The 19,910-nt window shown below is 46.2% G+C and overlaps 1 protein-coding gene across 7 annotated transcripts in view; it reads left to right on the plus strand.

Moving 5' to 3' along the window:
• The window catches only part of LOC137348259 (growth factor receptor-bound protein 7-like), a 197,306-nt gene that overhangs the window by 164,410 nt on the left and 12,986 nt on the right, over window positions 1-19,910 (plus strand). For all 7 annotated transcript variants that reach the window (XM_068013687.1, XM_068013683.1, XM_068013681.1 and 4 more), the window contains 3 exons: window positions 507-605; window positions 4,436-4,516; window positions 17,273-17,389. In XM_068013687.1, coding sequence (XP_067869788.1) covers window positions 507-605; window positions 4,436-4,516; window positions 17,273-17,389 — 297 coding nt within the window. The remainder of the gene's footprint in view (window positions 1-506; window positions 606-4,435; window positions 4,517-17,272; window positions 17,390-19,910) is intronic.

Genomic DNA, 19,910 nt, shown 5'->3' on the forward strand with positions numbered 1-19,910 from the left:
ACTGTATCTCTATTGATGTTAATCCAGCTCCCTCACACTGTCACTCAGTAACCCCTCTCCCCCCAGTGCCCTGTGTTACTGACTGTATCTCTATTGATGTTAATCCAGCTCCCTCACACTGTCACTCAGTAAGCCCTCTCCCCCCAGTGCCCTGTGTTACTGACTGTATCTCTATTGATGTTTATCCATCTCCCTCACACTGTCACTCAGTAACCCCTCTCCCCAGCACCCTGTGTTACTGACTGTATCTCTATTGATGTTTATCCATCTCCCTCACACTGTCACTCAGTAACCCCTCTCCCCCCAGCGCCCTGTGTTACTGACTGTATCTCTATTGATGTTAATCCATCTCCCTCACACTGTCACTCAGTAACCCCTCTCCCCCCAGTGCCCTGTGTTACTGACTGTATCTCTATTGATGTTTATCCATCTCCCTCACACTGTCACTCAGTAAGCCCAGCCCTCATTCTATATCTGCTTTTGACAATGTTTTTCCATGTCCACAGCTTCACAGGATGAGCAATGGCCAGAATGATCTGCGACTGCTTTGCTCCGATGATGAGCAGAGTCGCACGTGTTGGATGACTGCGTTCCGTCTCTTCAAGGTTAGTCTGACTAATGACAATATATTAACAAGTTGGTAGTGAAGACTGGGAGTGTGTGAGGGTGGGACATGGGACAAGGGAGGTGTCAGTGTGCAAGAGACATTGATGGTCTTTGGGGTGATTCTTGGCAGGAGTGTGTTGCTTGGAGGGTGGGATGTCTGTTCTCTGTGAGGGTGGAGGGATTGGTCTCAACAGGTCTCACGTTTCAAGGGTGTTTATCCTACCACAGCAGAAATCAGGATAACCCCAGGGCTCCAAGAACTTTGGGGCTCAGATCTAGAATTGGAAATAGTACTTAAAGGGAAAAATTTGCTGTTCTATAGGGAAATAATAGAAGAGTGGGATTAATCAGATTGCTCTTTCAAAGAGCCAACACAGCTGGAATGGGCTGAATAGCCTCCTTCTGTGCTGTATGATTCTGTGACCACCCCAATCAGACATGTACCTCTACTTACTGGTACTATCTGCTGGAATCCCCTGCTGGACTGGAGAAAGGTATATATTAGGTTCCCCAGGGGGTTGTTATTAGAACCACTGCTTTCCTTGATCTATGTTAATGACCTAGACTTGGTGTACAGGACACAATTTCAAAATTTGCAAATGACATAAAACTTGAATGAATACTTTGCATCAGTATTCACCAAGGAGAAGGACTTGGTGGATGATGAGCCGAGGGAAGGGAGTGCAGATAGTCTCAGTCATCTCATTATCAAAAAGGAGGAGGTGTTGCGTGTCTTGCAAAGCATTAAGGTAGATAAGTCCCCAGGGCCTGATGGGATTTACCCCAGAATACTGAGGGAGGCAAGGGAAGAAATTTCTGGGGCCTTGACAGAAATCTTTGCATCCTCATTGGCTACAGGTGAGGTCCCAGAGGACTGGAGAATAGCCAATGTTGTTCCTTTGTTTAAGAAGGGTGGCAAGGATAATCCAGGAAATTATAGGCCGGTGAGCCTTACGTCAGTGGCAGGGAAACTATTAGAGAGGATTATTCGGGACAGGATTTACTCCCATTTGGAAACAAACGAACTTATTAGCGAGAGACAGCATGGTTTTGTGAAGAGGAGGCCGTGTCTTACTAATTTGATTGAGTTTTTTGAGGAAGTGACGAAGATGATTGATGAGGGAAGGGCGGTGGATGTTGTCTATATGGACTTTAGTAAAGCCTTTGACAAGGTCCCGCATGGCAGACTGGTGCAAAAGGTGAAGTCACATGGGATCAGAGGTGAGCTGGCAAGATGGATACAGAACTGGCTCAGTCACAGAAGACAGAGGGTAACAGTGGATGGGTGTTTTTCTGAATGGAGGGATGTGACTAGTGGTGTTCCGCAGGGATCAGTGCTGGGACCTTTGCTGTTTGTAGTATATATAAATGATTTGGAGGAAAATGTAGCTGGTCTGATTAGTAAGTTTGCGGATGACACAAAGGTTGGTGGAGTTGCGGATAATGATGAGGATTGTCAGAGGATACAGCAGGATATAGATCAGTTGGAGACTTGGGCGGAGAAATGGCAGATAGAGTTTAATCCGGACAAATGTGAGGTAATGCATTTTGGAAGGTCTAATGCAGGTGGGAGGTATACAGTAAATGGCAGAACCCTTAGGAGTATTGACAGACAGAGAGATCTGGGCGTACAGGTCCACAGGTCACTGAAAGTGGCAACGCAGGTGGATAAGGTAGTCAAGAAGGCATACGGCATGCTTGCCTTCATCGGTTGGGGCATAGAGTATAAAAATTGGCAAGTCATGTTGCAGCTGTGCAGAACCTTAGTTAGGCCACACTTAGAATATTGCGTGCAATTCTGGTCGCCACACTACCAGAAGGACGTGGAGGCTTTGGAGAGGGTACAGAAGAGGTTTACCAGGATGTTGCCTGGTCTGGAGGGCATTAGCTATGAGGAGAGGTTGGAAAAACTCGGATTGTTTTCACTGGAACGACGGAGTGGAGAGGCGACACGATAGAGGTTTACAAAGTTATGAGCGGCATGGACAGAGTGGATAGTCAGAAGCTTTTTCCCAGGGTAGAAGAGTCAGTTACTAGGGGACATAGGTTTAAGGTGAGAGGGGCAAAGTTTAGAGGGGATGTGTGAGGCAAGGTTTTTACACAGAGGGTGGTGAGTGCCTGGAACCTGCTGCCAGGGGAGGTGGTGGAAGCAGATATGATAGCGACATTTAAGAGACATCTTGACAAATATATGAATAGGAAGGGAATAGAGGGATATGGGCCCCGGAAGTGCAGAAGGTGTTAGTTTCGTCAGGCAACAAGATCGGCGCAGGCTTGGAGGGCCGAATGGCCTGTTCCTGTGCTGTACTGTTCTTTGTTCTTTGAAAGTATTGTGAACTGCGAGTAGGATAATGTTAAACTTCAAGGGGACATAGACAGGCTAGTGGACTGGGCAGACAAGTGGCAGATGAAATTTAATGCAGAGAATTTTGGTAGGAAGAATGAGGAGAGGCAATATTAAATAAAGGGTACAATTCTAAAGTGGGTGCAGGAGAAGAGAGATGAAAGCAAAATACTGCAGATGTTGGAAATCTGAAATAAAAACAGAAAGTGCTGGAACCACTCAGCAGGTCCGGCAGCATCTGTGGAAAGAGAAGCAGAGTTAACATTTCAAGTCAGTGACCCTTCTTCAGAATCCAGTTCTCATGAAGGGTCACTGACCTGAAACGTTAACTCTGTTTCTCTCTCCACAGATGCTGCCAGATCTGCTGAGTATTTCCAGCACTTTCTGTTTTTATTTCAGGAGCAGAGAGATCTGGGGCGATATGTGTACAAACACTGAAGGTGGCAGGGCAGGTTGAGAAAGCAGTTAATAAAGCAGATGGGATCCTGGGCTTTATAAATAGGGGCAGAGTCGAAAAACAAGGAAGTTATGGTGAAGCTTTATAAAACACCAGGTCAGCCTCACCTGGAATATTGTGTCCAATTCTGGGTGCCACACTTCAGAAAATATGTTAAGGCATTGGAGAGAGTGCAGAAAAGATTCATAAGAATGGTTCCAAGGATGAGAAACTTCAGTTACGTGGATAGATTTGAGAAGCTGGCATTGTACTCCTTGGAGAAGGGAAGATTAGGAGCAGATTTGATGGGGATGTTCAAAATCATGAGGGGTCTGGACAGAATAAATAGGAAGAAACTGTTCCCATTGGCCAAAGTCTCCAGAACCAGTGGGCACTGATTTAAGGTGATCGGCAAAAGAATTAACAGTGACAAGAGGAAAAACTTTTACACAGTGAGTGTTGAGGATCTGGAATGCACTGTCTGAGAGTGTGGTGGAGGCAGGTTCAGTGAGTGTTTAGGATCTGGAATACACTGTTTGACAGTGTGGTGGAGGCAGGTTCAGTGAGTGTTTAGGATCTGGAATGCATGGCCTGAGACTGTGGTGGAGGCAGGTTCAGTGAATGTTTAGGATCTGGAATACACTGTTTGACAGTGTGGTGGAGGCAGGTTCAGTGAGTGTTTAGGATCTGGAATGCACTGTCTGAGAGTGTGGTGGAGGCAGGTTCAGTGAGTGTTTAGGATCTGGAATGCACTGTCTGAGAGTGTGGTGGAGGCAGGTTCAGTGAGTGTTTAGGATCTGGAATGCACGGTCTGAGAGTCTGTTGGAGGCAGGTTCAATCGAGGCTTTCAAAAGAGAACTGGATAATTATGTGACGAGAAAACATTTGCAAAGCCACATGGAAAAGGCAGGGAGTGGGGCCAGGTGACTTGCTCTTTGGGAGAACTGGCACAGATATGATGGCCAAAAGGCCCCCTTCTGTGCTGTAACCATTCTAAGGTGCTCTGCTGGAATTCTCTGCTGGTAACATTATCTCTTTTTTTTCTGTAGTTGGGTGAGCAGCTCTCCCTCAACTATCAGATAACAAAACAAAAGAAGAAACAACAGTCCTGGATCCAGCTGTCCACAATGGTGAGTCTGTCACCCATTCCCCCAAACCTCACTGCTCTCCCCTGCCCCTGCTCACACACCACAAGCCCTCCTCCCCCAGTGACACATTAGCTATTCATCATCACAATCCCGAAATCCCAGGCACAGCCCCGAAACCCCAGACACAGCCCCGAAACCCCAGGCACAGCCCCGAAACCCCAGGCACAGCCCTGAAACCCCAGGCTCAGCCCCTAAACTTCAGAGTGCTTCGGTGCAGAGGGATCTGGGTGTCCTCGTGCATGATTCGCTGAAAACTAGTATGCAGGTACAGCAGGTAATAAGGAAGGCAAATGGAATTTTGGCATTTATTGCTAAAGGAATAGAGTATAAAAGTAGGGAAATGTTGCTGCAACTGTACAAGGCATTAGTGAGACCGCACTTGGAGTATTACGTACAGTTTTGGTCCCCTTACTTGAGAAAGGATGTAGTTGCATTGGAGACAGTTCAGAGGAGGTTCACTAGATTGATTCCAGAGATGGGGGGTTTGTCTTATGAAGAGAGATTGAGCTGTTTAGGCCTTTATTCTCTATAGTTTTAGAAGAATGAGAGAGGAGATTTAATTGAGGTATATAAGATGATTAAGGGTATTGACAAAGTAGACATCGAGAGGATGTTTCCTCTGGTGGGGCAATCTAGAACGAGAGGTCATAGTTTTAGGATAAGGGGTAGCAGATTTAAAACAGAGATGAGGAGAAATTATTTCTCTCAAAGGGTCGTGAGTCTGTGGAATTCACTACCCCAGAGTGCGGTGGATGCCGGGATATTGAGTAAATTTAAGGAGGAGATAGACAGATTTTTAATTAGAAATGTGTTGAAGGGTTATGGAGAACGGGCAGGAAAGTGGATTTGAGGCCATGATCGTATTGAATGGCGGAGCAGGCTCGAGGGGCTGAATTGCCTACTCCTGCTCCTGCTCCTAGTTCTTGTGTTCTAAACCCCAGGCACAGCCCCTGAACCCCAGGCACAACCCCTGAACCCCAGACACAGCCCCGAAACCCCAGACACAGCCCCGAAACCCCAGACACTGCCCCGAAACCCCAGACACTGCCCCTAAACCCAGGGACTCAGCAGATCCGCACCTGTCAACACACGGCCTGATTATTTAATAATTTCCAGAATCATTCGATCATTGAGAAACCGTTTTCTGTTTTTGTACTTTCTCAGTTTCACTTCTGACAGTTGTGTGAAATTAATGGAACATCACGTTTTACATTTATTGCATTTCAGAAATGACGGGTATTTTGAAACCTGAAATCTGTCTGACATCAGCGGGTTTCTCACCAACAGAAATCTTTCATGCCGCTAAAGTAAGCAAAGCTGCAGCTGTTGTTCAGCGAGTGAAGCCATGGCCTGGTGTGGGACTGAACCACACTGACCACACTCTGCTGAGTTAGCTGCATTCGGGGTAGGGAGAGGCATCAGTTATTGGGGGCTGGGCTTCACCTTACCTCAGTGAACTAGGGTAGGGAGGAAAAATCAGTCACTGTCTTAACTCTTCATCACTGTCCATTGGGTCCTCCTATAATGTGAGTGCATGGGTGTGAGGGTGAGTGTGAGGGTGAGGGTGTGAGGTATATACGGGTAGGTTTGTGTGTGAGGTGTGTGTGAGGTGTGTGGGTGGGTGTGAGGTGTGTGTGAGTGTGTAAGGGTGAGTGTGGATGTGTGTGAGTGTGAAGATAGGTATGAGGTGTTTGTGAGTGTGTGGATGGGTGAGTATGTGGGTGGGTGTGAGTGTGAAGGTAGGTGTGAGGTGTGTGTGGGTGTGTAAGGGTGAGTGTGTGGGTGGGTGTGAGTGTGAAGGTAGGTATGAGGTGTGGGTGTGTGAGGGTGAGTGTGTGGGTGGTATAGTATAAGAGTTTGAAAGGGTTAATGTTTGAGACAGTGTGAGGAATACCTACAACCATGATGATGTAAGAGATCACATGAGAGAGACTCGAGGGAGAAGCAACATGGCTTCAAAGGAGTCACAGACTTGTGCAAAACAGTATATAGTTAAAATGTAATAAATGAGTTAATGTTAAAATTACTCGAGACTCAGTGATGTCCCCTGGCTAGAGTAACCAAATATTCAAACGGTAGCAGACTAACCAAACATACAATATGGTGACCAGCAGTGGTTCTTACCATCCAACACCCAGAAGAATTTGAAAAAAGCCGACCTGAAAAAAGGCTCCAGAACTGGAGAACTGGAGAAGAGGCTGTGATAAAGCTCCAGAACTGCTGCATGGATGGAGGAGGCTCGGAGAGTCGGGGAATCGGCATTCAGGCTGCACCACAGAGGCAGATGGTCTGTGAAAAAACAAATTCTGGTCCAACGATTGCAGGCTTCGAGCCAGAGAACTGAGCAGCAGTCGGGGATCTGGTGAGCAACACGTAAAGAGTGTCAAAAAATTTGTTCCTAATAGCACCAGGGAGGCAGCACGAGGAAAACCAAAAGCATCACTACAAGTGGCGAACGTGAGCGAGAGAAAAAAACAAAGAGGCTGCAACTCCTCGGTACTCTAAGTGAAGGCAGTAAAAAGAACATAGAAAAAATCACTACAAAACTGTGTTTAAAGAAAGAAAGAAATATGGAGTCTAGCAGCGAGATTTCACAGGGAGAAATGGTGACGATAGCAGGAGTCAGTGCAAGGCTGAAAAAGTGTGGGAAACTTCTGATACTGGAGGGAAAATTTTAAATAGAACAAAGAACAAAGAACAGTACAGCACGGGAACAGGCCATTTGGCCCTCCAAGCCTGCGCCGATCTTTATGCCTGCCGAAACTAACACCTTCTGCACTTCCGGGGACCGTATCCCTCTATTCCCTTCCTATTCATATATTTGTCAAGATGTCTCTTAAACGTCGCTATCGTATCTGCTTCCACCACCTCCCCTGGCAGCAAGTTCCAGGCACTCACCACCCTCTGTGTAAAAAACTTGCCTCGCACATCCCATCTAAACTTTGCCCCTCGCACCTTAAATCTATGTCCCTTAGTAACTGACTCTTCCACCCTGGGAAAAAGCTTCTGACTATCCACTCTGTCCACGCCACTCATAACTTTGTAAACCTCTATCATGTCGCCTCTCCACCTCTGTCGTTCCAGTGAAAACAATCTGAGTTTTTCCAACCTCTCCTCATAGCTAATGCCCTCCAGACCAGGCAACATCCTGGTAAACCTCCTCTGAACCCTCTCCAAAGCCTCCACGTCCTTCTGGTAGTGTGGCGACCAGAATTGCACGCAATATTCTAAGTGTGGCCTAACTAAGGTTCTGCACAGTTGCAACATGACTTGCCAATTTTTATACTCTATGCCCCGACCGATGAAGGCAAGCATGCCGTATGCCTTCTTGACTACCTTATCCACCTGCGTTGCCACTTTCAGTGACCTGTGGACCTGTACGCCCAGATCTCTCTGCCTGTCAATACTCCTAAGGGTTCTGCCATTTACTGTATACCTCTCACCTGCATTAGACCTTCCAAAATGCATTACCTCACATTTGTCCGGATTAAACTCCATCTGCCATTTCTCCGCCCAAGTCTCCAACCGATCGATTTCCTGCTGTATCCTCTGACAATCCTCATCATTATCTGCAACTCCATTAACCTTTGCGAACTTACTAATCAGACCAGCTACATTTTCCTCCAAATCATTTATATATACTACAAACAGCAAAGGTCCCAGCACTGATCCCTGCGGAACACCACTAGTCACATCCCTCCATTCAGAAAAACACCCATCCACTGTTACCCTCTGTCTTCTGTGACTAAGCCAGTTCTGTATCCATCTTGCCAGCTCACCTCTGATCCCGTGTGACTTCACCTTTTGCACCAGTCTGCCATGCGGGACCTTGTCAAATGCTTTACTAAAGTCCATATAGACAACATCCACCGCCCTTCCCTCATCAATCATCTTCGTCACTTCCTCAAAAAACTCAATCAAATTAGTAAGACACGACCTCCCCTTCACAAAACCATGCTGTCTCTCACTAATAAGTTCGTTTGTTTCCAAATGGGAGTAAATCCTGTCCTGAAGAATCCTCTCTAATAATTTCCCTCCCACTGACGAAAGGCTCACCGGCCTTTAATTTCCTGGATTATCCTTGCTACCCTTCTTAATCAAAGGAACAACATTGGCTATTCTCCAGTCCTCTGGGACCTCACCTGTAGCCAATGAGGATGCAAAGATTTCTGTCAAGGCCCCAGCAATTTCTTCCCTTGCCTCCCTCAGTATTCTGGGGTAGAAGGTAAACCAAATAGAAAGCCATGGATCTTAAATTCACGATGGCAGAGATGTTTGGACATAAGGAAGGACCAAATCAAACTCAAAATTGGTCACTCTGGTAAAAAAGATTTTTGAGATACAGGGCTGGATTTTAAGAGCCTCGTCGGCCAAATGCCAAAGAGCCACTGCGATCTTAAGCACGGCAACTCATTTAAATAGCCAGGGCGCCCCACCATCCCCACCCCCCCCCCAACAACAATCTCGTGGAGGGGTCGGACTGTCCGTCCCCAGCAATGGCGCCATTTAAAAAAAACCCCAACATTAAATAAATAAATTTCTAACGCCCCTTTCCCACCCCCATAACAATTACATTAACTATGTGCCCTTCCCCCCAAAAGCTCTTACCTTGAACATCTGACCTTCCCCACCAAACTGCACAAAGTTTACAGTTCAATCCTTCCCACCATCCCCTACACCCATTACATTTATTTGACCCTTTCCCACCCCCCACCGCACTGAAAATCGTACCTCCTCCTCCCTCCCCACCTGTGTGTCGCCGCCTTTCCCCAGGCGGTGATTTGAAGGCGTGGGAATGCCAGCTGCCATGCCAAAGATCACGGCGGGCCCTCAAGGCATTGAGGTCCATGGAGGGCCTCATCCGGAGCCATCTTTAGGCCCCCCCCCCCAGCCACGAAACCCAATGCCTGGGGGAGAACAAGCTCCAGCCCACAGAATTGCTTCCAAATTAGACAGTCAGTCTGCAGCAGAGCAAGTTAACACATTGCTGTATTCCATCAGAGCAATAGCAGGCAATGTTATTGCAAGACAAGGCATTAATGAGACATCAGTCAAATTTGATGAAGTTTTAAAAGCCTTTGATAACTATTTCAACTTAAGAAACAATAAGATTCTGGAAAGGGCAAAATTTAGCAGACAGGTCCAGAAACCAGGTGAAACAGTTGATGCTTTTATTAATGACCTTTGCAGACTAGCTAAAGGATGCGAATATGGGGCCCTAAAAACAGAATGAATATGAAACCGCATTGTAGTAGGTATTGCTGTTGAATCCCTATCAGATTTATTGCAGTCTAAGGAAGATGTCACTCTATACAAGGCAATTCAGCTGGTGAGATAAGCAGAGGTCCAGAAGAAGAACAGAGCAATCCTGAGAGGTGAAGAAAGACCTTGGTTCAGGAAACCTCCAGTGACTGTACAGTTCCTTACTCACAAGACTTTAAAAGAAGCACCAGAAAAGAAGGTACGCTGTGGTGGCAGAGTTGGGGGTTGGGGAGAGGGGGAGGGTGCGGGAGTGCAAGACGCTATGAAACCCTGCCGACACTGTGGTGCCAAAAAGACCCAAAGGTGTGAACAGTGTCCTGAAAACAAAGCAGAACGCTTCCACTGTGAGAAAATAGGCCATTTTGGGAAGATGTGCCAAAGTAAAATCTCTCCTCCCACAGGTTCGAAAGAAAAAGTCTTCAAGCGTAGAGCTGGTAATGAAGTTGAACAATCTCCATCAGGAGGGAAATCAGAAAACTTCCTTGGTGAGATCAAAGACCCTAATCAGGCATTCTGGGCTGCAGATATATATGTATATATATCAATGGGCATATCAACAATTTTACACTGGAGCAAGTGTAACAGTTTTATCAGACAATGAACCGTGGTTATCAACACATTACCGTGCTGGGACGAGGGTGCAGTACCTCAGGACATGCGCAATGCCAATATCATCACCCTCTATAAAAACAAAGGTGACCGCGGTGACTGCAACAACTACCGTGAAATCTCCCTGCTCAGCATAGTGGGGAAAGTCTTTGCTCGAGTCGCTCTAAACAGGCTCCAGAAGCTGGCCGAGCGCGTCTACCCTGAGGCACAGTGTGACTTTCGTGCAGAGAGATCGACCGTTGACATGCTGTTCTCCCTTCGTCAGATACAGGAGAAATGCCGTGAACAACAGATGCCCCTCTACATTGCTTTCATTGATCTCACCAAAGCCTTTGACCTCGTCAGCAGACGTGGTCTCTTCAGACTACTAGAAAAGATTGGATGTCCACCAAAGCTACTAAGTATCATCACCTCATTCCATGACAATATGAAAGGCACAATTCAACATGGCGGCACCTCATCAGACCCTTTTCCTATCCTGAGTGGCGTGCAACAGGGCTGTGTTCTCGCACCCACACTCTTTGGGATTTTCTTCTCCCTGCTACATTCAAGTCTTCTGAAGAAGGAATTTTCCTTCACACAAGATCAGGGGGCAGGTTGTTCAACCTTGCCCGTCTAAGAGCGAAGTCCAAAGTACGGAAAGTCCTCATCAGGGAACTCCTGTTTGCTGACGATGCTGCTTTAACATCTCACACTGAAGAGTGTCTGCAGAGTCTCATGGACAGGTTTGCGGCTGCCTGCAATGAATTTGGCCTAACCATCAGCCTCAAGAAAACGAACATCATGGGGCAGGACGTCAGAAATGCTCCATCCATCAATATTGGCGACCACGCTCTGGAAGTGGTTCAAGAGTTCACCTACCTAGGCTCAACTATCACCAGTAACCTGTCTCTAGATGCAGAAATCAACAAGCGCATGGGAAAGGCTTCCACTGCTATGTCCAGACTGGCCAAGAGAGTGTGGGAAAATGGCGCACTGACACGGAACACAAAAGTCCGAGTGTATCAGGCCTGTGTCCTCAGTACCTTGCTCGATGGCAGCGAGGCCTGGACAACGTATGTCAGCCAAGAGCGACGTCTCAATTCATTCCATCTTCGCTGCCTCCGGAGAATACTTGGCATCAGGTGGCAGGACCGTATCTCCAACACAGAAGTCCTCGAGGCAGCCAACATCCCCAGCTTATACACACTACTGAGTCAGCGGCGCTTGTGATGGCTTGGCCATGTGAGCCGCATGGAAGATGGCAGGATCCCCAAAGATACATTGTACAGCGGGCTCGCCACTGGTATCAGACCCACAGGCCGTGTCTCCATGTCTCCACTTCAAAGACGTCTGCAAATGCGACATGAAGTCCTGTGACATTGATCACAAGTTGTGGGAGTCAGTTGCCAGCGTTCGCCAGAGCTGGCGGGCAGTCGTAAAGGCGGGGCTAAAGTGTGACGAGTCGAAGAGACTTAGCAGTTGGCAGGAAAAAAGACAAAAGCGCAAGGAGAGAGCCAACTGTGTAACAGCCCCGACAAACAAATTTCTCTGCAGCACCTGTGGAAGAGCCTGTCACTCTAGAATTGGCCTTTATAGCCACTCCAGGCACTGCTCCACACATCATTGACCATCTCCAGGCGCTTACCCATTGTCTCTCGAGATAAGGAGGCCAAAGAAGAAGAAAGAAGACCTGCAACCAACAGAAACTCAGTTACATGGCCCAGGAGTGACTGAATTGAAAGTCAAGGGAAAGCTACAGGCAACATTCCAGTACAAAGGAAAGCAGATATTGGAAACACTATGTCTACGGAATTAGGAATTCTCTCTCTTAAGTAGAAGGGCTTGTATTGACCTTCATCTTATAAGAAAAGTAGAAGAAGTTAAGCAACAAGAATACAGGAGTCACTTCCAAAAAGACTTTCCAAAATTATTTACTGGTCTAGGAAGACTGAAGAGACTGAATACAGCACTACATTGAGAAAGGATGCTAAACCAGTATGTCTTTTCATGCCCAGAAAGATATCACACCCACTAATGAAGCAAGTTCAACATTAGCTAGCAGAGATGACCAGGAGGGGAGTCAGTTCTCCTCTTACTGAACCTACAGAGTGGTGCTCGGGAATAGTTCCAATCCTAAACCTAACAGTGATCTTCGTATTTATGTAGACTTGACTCAACTTAATAAGGCTGTGGCAAGAGAAGTTCATCCGATGTCCTCAGGAGACGAAAGCTTGGCAAAGTTGTACCATGTTCACGAAGCTTGACATGAATAGTGGCTTTTGGCAAGTTCCACTGGATAAGAAGTCAAGATTATTGACAACCTTCATCACTCCATTCGGAAGATTTTGTTTAATCGTTTACCATTTGGTATAACATCAGCACCGGAAATATTCCAAAGAACTATGTCGAACATTCTACAGGGCCTTAAAGGAGTAATATACCATATGGACGACATCTTAGTGAAGAATGTGAGGGTTAGAGTGGTTTTGAATCATCTACAAGAAGAAGGTCTGACACTTAATGAAAAGTGTGAATTCTCGAAAACATCTATTCGTTTCTTAGGATACATTGTCAAGTAGCAATGGCACAATGGCAGACCCGCAAAAGCCAACAGCCATTAGTGAATTCCCACAACCTACTTTTGTCAAGATCTTCAATGATTCCTTGGAATGGTCAATCAGTTGGCAAAATGTTTACACAATCTAGCACATGTTACTGAACCGTTAAGATAGCTATTAAGGAAAGCTCAAGCATGGTGTTGGAATGCACATCAGAGGATCAAGCAAATGCTGATTTTGCCAATATCTTTGCACATTATAACCCCTCACTGCCAATCACAATTGCAGCAGATGCCTCATGTGCAGGGTTAGGGGCAGTTCCTTTTTTAAGAACAGCCAGATTGATGCAGACCAGTTCACCCAGGGCATTGTCTGAGACTGGGACGAGGTACCCTGTAATAGAGAAAGAAACTCTCGCCTTCACATAGGTTTGTGAGAAGTTCTCAGATTATATCATCAGTTTAAAGGTTGTGATAGAGACAGACCACAAACCCCTATTTTCCTTACTTGATGAAAAGGAACTCGCTGGGATGCCTCCGAGAATCCAGAGATTCCAGTTGAGATTAATGAGATACACGTATGAAATGGTATATATACAGAGCAACCTGCAAACATCTGCAGATGTATTATCTAGAGCTACTATTGACCATCCTAAACAAAAGGATGTTAACTTTATTAATGAAATTAAATCATATTCTCAGTTCAGTGCATCACAATGGCCGGTAAGTTCAGTAAAGCTCCAAGAGATTCGTCATGCTGAGCTGCAGGATGAGGGATGCATCAGAATACTCCAATATTGCAAGCAAGGCTGATGCAGCTGTTCCAGTGGTAAGAGGATGAAAATCTTTCTTGAACACAGAAGGCACTTTACTATTGTGAATGATTTGCTAGTATACGACGAGAGGCTGGTGATTCCAGTCTCAATCAGGACTGATATATTGGACAAAAAGCATCAAGGCCACATGGGTACCACGTAATGCAGAGCACGGGCTCAGTCATCCGTCTGGTGGCTGGGAATATCAAAAGGTATAGAAGAAATTATTTTAAATTGCCAGGTGAGCGCAGTGCATAGACCAGACCAGAGGGAACTACTTTTATCGATGCAATTTCCAACCAGACCGTGGGAACATCTGGGGATGGATCAATTTATGTTTAATGGAAAATCCTACCTGATTGTCATCGATGATTTTTCAAGGTGGATTGAGGTCAAACGTTTGTACACAACATCAGCTGAGACTGTCATTCGAGTGTTACAGGAGATCTTTGCAACACATGGTATAAATCAAGGCTTGGACTGATAAGTGGCAAGTAACATTTACACCACACAGGTGCCAGGCAATGACCATCTCAAACAAGAGAGAATCTAACCATCTCCCCTCGATATTCAATGGCATTACCATCAATGAATCCCCTACTATCAACATCCTGGAGGTTACCATTGACCAGAAACTGAATTGGACCAGCCACATAAATACTGTGGCTACAAGAGCAGGTCAGAGGCTGGGAATTCTACAGCAAGTAACTCACCTCCTGTCTCCCCAAAGCCTGTCCACTATCTACAAGGCACAAGTCAGGAGTGTGATGGAATACTGTCCACTTGCCTGGATGGGTGCAGCTCCAACAACACTCAAGAAGCTCGACACCATCCAGGATGAAGCTTGATTGGCACCCCATCCACCAACTTCAACATTCACTCCCTTCAACACCGATGCACAGCAGCAGCAGTGTGTATCATCTACAAGATGCACTGCAACAACTTATCAAGTCTCCTTTGACAGCACGTCCCAAGCCCGCAACCTCTACCACCTAGAAGGACAAAGGCAGCAGATGCATGGGAACACCACCACCTGCAAGTTCCCCTCCAAGCCACACACCATCCTGACCTGGAACTATATCGCCATTCCTTCACTGTCGCTGGGTCAAAATCCTGGAACTCCCTGCCTAACAGCACTGTGGGTGTACCTACACCACATGGACTGCAGCAGTTCAAGAAGGAAGCTCACCACCACCTTCTCAAGGGCAATCAGGGATGGGTAATAAACGCTGTCCTAGCCAGCGACGCCCACATTCCATGAATTAATTAAAAAATGACCAGATAGTGTCCGATAATGGACCACAATTTGCAAACGACTACTTCACGCACTTTGTGGAAAACTGTGGATTTGTACATCTTACAAGTTCCCCTAGATTTCCTCAGTCTAATGGTGAAGCTCAGAGAGGAGTCAGACTATCAAAGCACTGTTAAAAAAGAATGAAGATTTTCAAACAGCACTCCTGAACTACAGATCTGCTCCATTGCTATGTGGACTAGCACCGTCTGAACTGTTGATGGGGAGATAAGTTAAAACACAACTTCCTATCCTACCTACCTAAATAGTTACATCCAGGGCTAGAAGTCCAGGATTCTCAGAGTTCAAGACAGAGAAAAGTCTTAGCAAAAGCAACAAGCTTATAATTAAAATAGGAAATATTGCATCAGAAACCTACCTAAGTTCTATGGTCAGATGGTTTCACAGGTCGGCGCAACATCGAGGGCTGAAGGGCCTGTACTGCGCTGTAATGTTCTATGTTCTAAGTTGATGGAAGGAGAAAAGGTCTGGGTACAAGACCAAGGCAGAGAAGGAGTAATTGTCCAGAGAGATGAGAATCAACAGAGATTTTATTTAATACATACTTCAGAAGGTACAATAAGAAGAAACAGGAGGAATCTTATTCTATTCATCAAAGACATCAATCAGTCAGACATTTGGAAGAACCAGATGTTCGACCTGAAACTCAGAAAGCACCGGATATGACAAACATCAATGAAGCCCGTCCAAGTCAAGAAACGAGTTCAGAGAGTGACTGCTGATCTTCCAAGTCGCACAACAACACGATCAGGGAGAGTTGCGAAGCCCCCTGACAGATTTGAATCTGTGATGCCAGAACTTGGGGAGAGATGTACTATAAGGGTTTGAAAGGGTTAATGTTTGAGACAGTGTGAGGAATACTTCCCACCATGATGATCTAAGAGATAACATGTGAGGGAGACTTGAGGGAGACTTGAGGGAGAAGCAACATGCCTTCAAAGGAGTCACACAGACTTGTGTAAAGCTGTATATAGTTAAAATGTAATAAATGAGTTAATGTTAAAATTACTCAAGACTCAGTGATCTCTCCAAGCTAGATTAACCAAATATACAAATGGTGGGTGTGATGTGTGTGTGGGTGTGAGGTGTGTATGTGTGGAAGAACAGGTAGGGATGTCCAATTAAGACAGAATAATGTTTGCCAAGATGCTCCTATAGTCGAATAGCCTGTCAATTCACCCTGTGAGAAACTGTGTAGTAGCTAGAGCATGGAACAGTTGACTTCAATTGAAAGAAAAATTGGCCACAGGATAAATTTGGCAGGGGTGTAAATTGGACAGGGGATTAATTAGGTGAAGGGTAAATTAAGCAGGGGGTAAAGTGGGTGGGAGGGAAATTGGATGTGGTGTAAATCAGGTAGGGGTTAATTGGACAGGGGGTACATCAGGTGGGGGTTAATCGGGTGGGGGTAAATTGTGCATGGGTAGGTTGGGCGGGGTTTAATTGTGCGGGAGTAAATTGGGCATGGGTTAATCGGCTGAGGGGGTTAATCGTGCGGGGGTTAATTGGGCGGGGATTAATCGTGTGGGGATTAATTGGGAGGGGACTAATCTCGTAGGGGTAAATTGGGAGGGGGGTAAATTTGGCAGGGGTTAATTGTGTGGGGTGTTAATTGTGTGGGGGGTAAATTGGGCGTGGGTTTATCGTGCGGGGGGGTAAATTGGGTGGGGGGTGATTTGGGCAGGGGTAAATTGGGCAGGAGTTAATTGGGTGGGGCCTAAATTGGGTGTGGATTTATCGTGCGGGGGGGGTAAATTGGGTGGGGGGTGATTTGGGCAGGGGTAAATTGGGCAGGAGTTAATTGGGTGCGGCTAAATTGGGCGTGGATTTATCGTGCGGGGGGGTAAATTGGGTGGGGGGTGATTTGGGCAGGGGTAAATTGGGCAGGAGTTAATTGGGTGGGGGCTAAATTGGGAGGGGGTTAATCATGCAGGGGGGGCGTAAATTAGGCAGGGGGGTGCAAATTGGACAGGGGGTAAATTGAGCAGGGATTACTCGGGTGCCTGATCTGTGTCACCCCCCAATGCTGAGGGACATTGGGGATCCTGGCGGGGATTGTGTTGGTGTTTCTCTGTCCCCCCCTTGTATGTTCAGACATGCTGTGAAGATCAGTAGGAATGTTTTGGACTGCACTGTGAGTGACAGCTGCCTCCATACACATGACTGACAGCATTTCCATTCCTTTACCTTCATCACAGAGAAACGTTTCGGAGAATTGCCTGGTTCCCATGGATTTCTCGGGCTGCACGGGCCGAGTGATTGAGAATCCGAAGGAAGCCTCTTCAGTAGCAGAGGAGGAAGCACATGCCTGGAGGGTATGGATCCCAGTGACTGGGTTCTTGCTGAGAGATGTTCAGATGTTTGACAGGTGTTTCTGATGCGGAAAGTGAGCTGTTTATGTCATAGATTGATACAGCACAGAAGGAGGCTATTCGGCCCATCATGCCTCTTTGAAAGACCTATCCAATTAATCCCACTCCCCTGCTCTTTCCCCGCAGCCCTGTAATTTTTTTCCTTCTCGAGTATTTATCCAGTTCACTTTTGAAAGCTATTATTGAATCTGTTTCCACCGCCCTTTCAGGCACTGCATTCCAGATCACAACAACTCACTGCGGAAAAAAACATTCTCCTTATTTCATCTCTGGTTCTTTTGCCAATCACCTTAAATCTGAATTCTCTGGTCACTGACCCTCCAGTCACTGAAAACAGTTTCACTTTATTTACTCTATCAAAATCCTTCATGATTTTGAACACCTCTATTAAATCTCCCCTTAACCTTCTTTGCTCTAAGGAGAACAATTCCAGCTTTTCCGACTCTCCACATAACCGAAATCCCTCATTCCTGAGTTCATTCTAGTAAATCGTCTCTGCACCTTCTCCAAGGCCTTAGCATCCTTCCTAAACTGTGCTGCCCAGATTTGAACACAATACTTTAGCAGGAGGCCCAACCAGTGTTTTATAATGGTTTAGCATAAATTCCTAGCTTTTGTGCTCTATTCCTTTGTTTATAAAGCCAAGGATCCTGTGTGCCTTTATAATAGATTTGTCAACTGATCCTGCTACCTTCACAGATCTGTGTACATCCCCGGGTGTGTCTGTTCCTGCACCCCCTTTAAAATTGTCTGTTTCACTTACAGCCATACTCTCTCAACAACAACTTGAATTTATTTGGCACCTCTAATGTATTAAATTGTCCCAAGGCATTTCACAGGAGCTTTCTCAAGCAAAAATCTACACTGAGCCACATAAGGAGATATTAGGACAGGTGACCAAAAGCTTGGTCAAACAGATAGGTTTTAAGCAGCATCTTAAAGGAGAAGAGAGAGAAGCGGAAAGGTTTCGGGAGGGAATTCCAGAGCTTGGGGCCCAGGCAGCTGAAGGCACGGTCGCCAATGGTGGAGCAATGAAAATTGGGGCTGTGCAAGAGGCCGGAATTGGAGGAGTGCAGAGATCTTGGAAGGTTGTGGGCCTGGCGCAGATTACAGAGATAGGGAGGGGTGAGGTCGTGGAGGGATTTGAAAACAAGGATGAGAATTTTACAATTGAGGTGTTGCAGATCTTGGAGAGGCAGGGATTAATCAGGGATAGTCAGCATGGCTTTGTCAGGGGGAGATCATGTCTAACAAATTTGATTGAATTTTTCGAGGCGGTGACTAGATGTGTAGATGAGGGTAAAACAGTTGATGTAGTCTACATGGACTTCAGTAAGGTTTTTGATAAGATCCTGCATGGGAGATTGGTCAAGAAAGTAAGAGCCCACGGGATCCAGGGCAATTTGGCAAATTAGATCCAAAATTGGCTTAGTGACAGGAGGCAGAGGGTGATGGTCGAGGGTTGTTTTTACGATTGGAAGCCTGTGACCAGTGGTGTACTGCAGGCATCGGTGCTGGGACCTGAGCTGTTTGTAGTGTACATTAGTGATTTAGACATGAATATAGGAGGTATGATCAGTAAGTTCGCAGATGACACGAAAATTGGTGGTGTCGTAAATAGTGAGGAGGAAAGCCTTTAGATTACAGGACGATATAGACGGGCTGGTAAGATGGGCTGGGCAGTGGCAAATGGAATTTAATCCTGAGAAGTGTGAGGTGATGCATTTTTGGAGGACTAACAAGACAAAGGAATATACAATGGATGGTGGGACCCTAGGAAGTACAGAGGGTCAGAGGGACCTTGGTGTACTTGTCCATAGATCACTGAAGGCAGCAGCACAGGTAGATAAGGTGGTTAGGAAGGCGTATGGGATACTTGCCTTTATCAGCCGAGGCATAGAATATAAGAGCAGGGAGGTTATGATGGAGCTGTATAAAACGCTAGTTAGGCCACAGCTGGAGTACTGTGTACAGTTCTGGTCACCACACTATAGGAAGGATGTGATTGCACTGGAGAGGGTGCAGAGGAGATTCACCAGGATGTTGCCTGGGCTGGAGCATTTCAGCTATGAAGAGAGACTGGATAGGCTAGGGTTGTTTTCCTTAGAGCAGATAAGGCTGAAGGGGACCCGAATGAGGTGTACAAAATTATGAGGGGTATAGATAGGGTAGATAGGAAGAAACTTTTTCCCTTAGCGGAGGGGTCAATAACCAGGGGACATAGATTTAAGGTAAGGGACAGGAGGATTAGAGGGGATTTGAGGAAACTTTTTTCACCCAGGCGGTGGTTGGAATCTGAAACACATTGCCTGAAGGAGTGGTAGAGGCAGGAACCCTCAAACATTTAAGAAGTATTTAGATGAGCACTTGAAACGCCATAGCAGACAAGGCTACGGGCCAAGTGCTGGAAAATGGGATTAGAATAGATAGGTGTTTGATGGCCAGCGAGGACACGGTGGGCCGA

This window comes from Heterodontus francisci, chromosome 33, assembly GCF_036365525.1.
Source record: "Heterodontus francisci isolate sHetFra1 chromosome 33, sHetFra1.hap1, whole genome shotgun sequence".
Lineage (NCBI taxonomy): Eukaryota > Metazoa > Chordata > Chondrichthyes > Heterodontiformes > Heterodontidae > Heterodontus > Heterodontus francisci.